The sequence below is a fragment of the Vigna angularis genome, chromosome 6, assembly GCF_016808095.1.
Source record: "Vigna angularis cultivar LongXiaoDou No.4 chromosome 6, ASM1680809v1, whole genome shotgun sequence".
Lineage (NCBI taxonomy): Eukaryota > Viridiplantae > Streptophyta > Magnoliopsida > Fabales > Fabaceae > Vigna > Vigna angularis.
In genome coordinates, this window is record NC_068975.1 from 28480028 (window position 1) to 28485513 (window position 5486).

The 5486-nt window shown below is 31.2% G+C and overlaps 1 protein-coding gene across 1 annotated transcript; it reads left to right on the forward strand.

The window, feature by feature from the left end:
• Positions 1 to 1154: 1154 nt before the first annotated feature.
• On the forward strand, positions 1155 to 4015 carry LOC108341858 (ubiquitin-conjugating enzyme E2 32). Its single transcript, XM_017579513.2, has 5 exons — positions 1155 to 1416; positions 2123 to 2254; positions 2373 to 2457; positions 3014 to 3177; positions 3259 to 4015. The coding sequence occupies exons 1-5, from the start codon at positions 1309 to 1311 to the stop codon at positions 3697 to 3699; spliced, it is 930 nt and encodes a 309-aa protein (XP_017435002.1). The 5' UTR covers positions 1155 to 1308; the 3' UTR covers positions 3700 to 4015.
• The last annotated feature ends 1471 nt before the right edge of the window (positions 4016 to 5486 follow it).

Below are 5486 nucleotides of genomic sequence, written 5' to 3' on the forward strand. Positions count from 1 at the left end.
AGAAAAACAATTATAAAGAAATAAAATAACTCTAACAAAATGATTTTTAGATAAATAATGTGTTTTAAAATAATCAATATCATTTTTAATAAAATTATTTATATTAAAATCTTTAAACATTAAAATAATTAACTTTTTGAATTACTATTATTTTTGAAATATCATTTTTTATATCAAGATATCACATAAAAAATTTTGTATAAAAAAAAATTGTTGATACCAAAAAATTATAATTCATAAATAAATTTTAGGGATGGATAAAAATTCTAAATTCATCAATAAAATTTATTTATCAATAATTATTTTTTATAACTTAATATAGTGATAAAATCGTATAAGTTATTTTATTATTATACATGTAAACCTAGATAAATTAATAAAAACATAAGTTAGTTGGATATTTTAACATGAATGAGAAAATCAAAGTTTTAATATCGTAAATTAGTTCCTTAAAATCTATAGAATAAAATACCAATAAATTAAACAAATAATTTAATAATTAATGGTAGGAATCTTTTCAATCAATCATAGCATAAATTATTTTTAGTTCATTTGTTATCACACTGTCACTTTCTTTAAGGTATTTAAGTTCATTTTATCACACAATTAATAAATTGACTTCTAATTTATATACAAAAAATGTGTACAATTTTAAAATTTAAATGAAAAAAAAATCAAAATTAGAATCTTATTGATAAAATTCATAAAATTGAAAATTCAACAATAACACTCACAAAAGGTAAAATATATAATTTAAAATGTAATACATATTCCATACTTAACTGAAAATACAAGCTTTGGAAACCATTATTGTATGGTTAATAAATTACATTTTTTTTATCAACTTTTAATAAATTACATAGTTAATAGAATGAGTATAATTTCAAAATTCATGTAAAAAAAAATCGTAATATTAAAACTTCAATAACGATATTTTTAAATGAAATAGGTGTTTTTGATGATCTCAATAATAAACCCATAGTTAAAAAATTAGTAAATATAAAATTATGGATGTAAAATACATTTTTAAATTAGAGGATTTTTATAATCTGATTATCAAGTAGTTAAAAAGTTAAATATCATTTGATTACCAGCTGGAAGGGTAAAAAAATTGGGATAGAAAAATGAATTGGATTAAAGGAAGTGTTGAAAATGAAGGAAGGACGGATTAGAAGATAGACACGTATCTCAGAGCAACCGAACCACCTTCCCCTGTTCCCCTTTCCCCTATTTTTCAACTTCTTTTTTTTCTTCTTCTTATTCGTTTCCATTCCCAGCCATAATCACTGCTAGCTTTTACCGCCGACAATGGCCGACAAGTACAACCTCAAGAACCCCGCCGTCAAGCGGATCCTCCAGGAGGTCAAGGAGATGCATTCCAACCCCTCGGACGATTTCATGAGCCTACCTCTCGAGGTTCATTTTTACCCCTTAGATCATATCCGTCATCTGTGCCTTATGTTCTTTCATTTCGCCACCTTGTGACGAAGGATTTGTGTGAGATCGCGGTATTGTGCGTGTGGTTCAATGGGATTTGTCGTGGTGCGTGGCGAGAAATTGTGAATGTCTTTTTGATGTGTGATTGTGATTGTGCTTGTTTTGGGAAATTCCTTTATTTGGTGTTTGGATGGGGAAATTTATGATTTTTAAAAATTATGATGGAATTTTGGGGAAATTGTGTTATTGGGTGTTTTATGTTTAAGGGGATTTCACTTTATGGGCTGTTCTGAATTCTGTGCAAATTTTAACATTGTAAAAATATGTGAGCTCAAATCTCGTTGTCAATTTGAGTATTTTGCTTTAATTGTTGGATAATCTGTAACTATAAGCATTATTCTTGTCTTGATACTTGTTGTAACCGTGATGACTATCGCCCAAACTTCTCAATTTTCTTTTTTGAAAACAAAAACTTGTGAGTGTGGATGTCAATAGTTTATTAATTTTACCTTGATATCACGAACGTGATAAATCTCCTTAATTGTGTTCCGTTCTTGCCTTATCTTTGTTTTTGTCTGTAACTTGTCCTGGTTTGAAACTCGTAATTTGATTATTGGCTATTACTTTTGTATTTGTTTGTTGTCATATCTTTCTTTAGTAACTTCAATGATGCGATTGTTTTCAGGAAAATATATTTGAGTGGCAATTTGCGATCAGAGGGCCTCGTGATACTGAATTTGAGGGTGGTATTTATCATGGACGGATCCAGCTGCCTTCAGAGTATCCATTCAAACCCCCTTCGTTTATGTTGTTGACAGTAAGATGTTGCTCCCTTCCTCCTGATTTATATTCTTGTGTTAGTTTGTGTATCCTTGGTTTGAATACTGAATAAAGATCATTCCTTGCTTAAAAATTTAACTTTTTTTTTTTGTCAGCCTAATGGTCGTTTCGAGACTCAAACCAAGATTTGCTTGAGCATTTCAAATCATCACCCTGAGCATTGGCAACCATCATGGAGCGGTAAATAACATTCCTTTTTACTCTCGACTCTGTTTTTGGTTGCTATTTTGCAAGCTATCCATTGAGTCTGGGTTATTTTCTCATAAATGTCATGTATTTTCCATTCTGATTATACAAGATTAAAACTGTTTAGTTGTTGATCTGCAGTTATAAAACTTCCTGATTTATTTGACTGCGTCATTTATAATTTTCCATTATTATTATTATTGTCTTCTAGATAGGAGCATTCTATGCTTTGGGACATAACTTGACCTTCTCTGGATAAAAGTTAGCATAGCATTGATTCCCCATGTCTTAGATCATCACATTGGTTTGTAAAATAATTACAAATACAACCAGAAGAACACTGATCAAACTACGTAGTTGCATTTTAATGCTCTTGTAGTTTGCAGAACTGGAATGGGAATGTATGTTTACTGTTTTCACCATTCTTCTTTATGCATTAGCTACATTTTTTTTACTTCTTAAATGCCTTGTCTTTATAACAAGGTGAGCCCTGTTAATTCCTTTGATGGCTAAAGGTCTCATTTTAATTGATGTAAATATCTTTTGGCAGTGAGGACTGCTCTAGTTGCACTGATTGCTTTCATGCCAACCAACCCAAATGGTGCATTGGGATCTTTAGACTACAAGAAAGAAGAGAGGCGTACCCTGGCTCTAAAATCTCGTGAAGGTCCTCCTAAATTTGGGACTCCTGAACGTCAAAAGCTGATTGATGAGGTAAAATGTTGCTTATTGTTTTCACCTCAGTTTGCGTTTTCTGTAATATATTGTGCTGCTGAATGGACTTGGTTATCCCAGATACACGAGTACATGTTAAGCAAGGCACCCCCAGTTCCTCAACCAAGCGCAACAGAGGCTTCCGATGAGCACCCCAGAAATGAGGAGGCTGAGGCCCTAGTTGATTCACCTAATTCTGAGTCCTTACCAGCTGGAGAGAGGATTCCAGATCAAGAAGGTGATGGAATTGTTGAAGAACAAGAAGTCCTTGCAAATGCTAACCCTGCAGGAGTTGAAGTATCAAGGGAGATTCAATCAAATGTTTCAAGGAATGAGCTGCCCCAAAGGTCAGATACAACTGCAAGGGTTCACAATCCCAGGCCAGAGACAAGGGTCCAGAAACCTGATGATAGGCTGTTCACGTTGGCAGCTATCGGACTTGCTATTGCTATTGTGGTCCTTTTGCTCAAAAAGTTCATTAAATCTACCGAACATGGGGCACTTTTCTCCAATGGATCTTGAGACATTTGTGTTGCTGATGTTGGTTTCAGATATTAAAGATCTTAGCCTTATGCAGTGAATAGAAATATAGAGAGCTCTCTAATCTCTAGACTCAGAGGTGGTTTTATTTTTATTTTTTATTTTGTTATACTCTCTTTGTAATTATGGTAATATAGGTGTGCTCCTGCGATAAATTGAGAAGGAGCACGCCCTTTGCTTCTACTTTATCATGTGGAGTAGCTATTATTCCCCTTTCCAAATGCTGTGTAACTTGATATATATGGATCGACCGAAATTTATCATCAGTGTCTGGTTATCGTAAATCTGATTATGCCCATATAGGTTTGTCTTGCTCTTGAAACATTTTTCATCTAACTAAGCTGCCCAATGTCTTGTGTATAGATTCAATATTATTTTACCTTTTATTTGTATACGTGTGAAATATATATTTCGTTTTATCAAATATCAACTTTTGCTAGGAGTGGATTACCATTTCTCGGGAGATTTCTTTAAGTACATAGAACTTTAAAGGTTTAATATATCATTTAATCCCTACTTTTGAAGGTTTAGTTCAAAATGATCTTACTTTTTGAAAAAGTTCAGTAAGGTCCCATATTTTGTTTAAAAATGTTCAATTTGGTCCTTTTTGTGGACGCTGTTAAAAACATAACGGTGTTGATGCCACTATGGCCAAATCTGAGTGAGGTGTTAGGTTGGATGATTACGCGGTACTGTAAATTGAAGTGTGGGTTCTTTTATTAAAATCAAAGAAAATTCCAATCTAAAACCCTAATGTTTTAAGAACCCTAAAGTGGAAATTAGAATCAGAAATCCTAAAGTTGGTGGTCTACGTAATCATGCATAAAAAGATTGGAGATTTTTTCCCAATTTAGGGTTTCTGATTCTAATTTTCACTTTAGGGTTTTTGATTCTAATTTCCACTTTAGGGTTCTTAAAACGTTAGGGTTTTAGATTGGAATTTTCTTTGATTTTAATAAAAGAACCCACACTTCACAGTGCCACGTAATCATCCAACATAACACCTCACTCAGGGCAACAGTGACATCAACATTGTTATGTTTTTAACTACGTTGGTACATTTTTTACTCTTCAATTATAGGAAGTGAATTTTTGTTAAAAAAATCATTCAGAAATTTAAAGAAGTAATGGGCTTACAATTTTTGCTCAATATTTTACCTGGGTATTCTGGAGATTAAGTGGAAAGAAAAATGGTGTTAAGGTGTGTATAATAATTATTTTATCTTTTAAACTGAGTTAGTTTTGTTGTTTTTACCTTCTTTCTTAAAAAATTGCATTTGACTAATTAAATTGAGCAACTATAAATGATCTATCAGTAAACAAAAATAAATAATATTTAGATTTTTGTGAATAAGATTAGTCTATAATATAATCCAAATGAAATTCACAATAAGATTAGTCTCTAATGTAATCTAAAGAAAATTTGTCTCTAATGTAGAAATTAGTTTTAAATATTTTATAGACTATAAAAATTAGTGTTTCAGAAGAAAAAACTTGTAAATTATTTTATTTTATTTCTCTCCATATAAACCAAATGAAAAATTGTTTTTTCTTTTAACCATAGAGATTGACTTAACCGTTAAATTCAAGGATAATGATACTTTGACAACATTTTTTTTACAACATTTTAACATCATCTATATGTCATTTTGTGATTGATCCATGTTGGTGTTTATGATTATTATTATTGATTGTGGAGTAATTTTAGACTAATCACAGAATAATACGTAGATAATATTAAAATGTTGTCAAAAGAATGTTGTTAAAGT

What these genes read in the sequence shown, in the direction of transcription:
- LOC108341858 (XM_017579513.2), top strand. Translation starts at nt 1,309, where the DNA reads ATGGCCGACAAGTACAACCTCAAGAACCCCGCCGTCAAGCGGATCCTC. An exon ending in CTTCGTTTATGTTGTTGACA is followed by an intron (nt 2,255 to 2,372) that starts GTAAGATGTTGC and finishes TTTTTTTGTCAG; the next exon opens with CCTAATGGTCGTTTCGAGAC. An exon ending in TTGGCAACCATCATGGAGCG is followed by an intron (nt 2,458 to 3,013) that starts GTAAATAACATT and finishes ATCTTTTGGCAG; the next exon opens with TGAGGACTGCTCTAGTTGCA.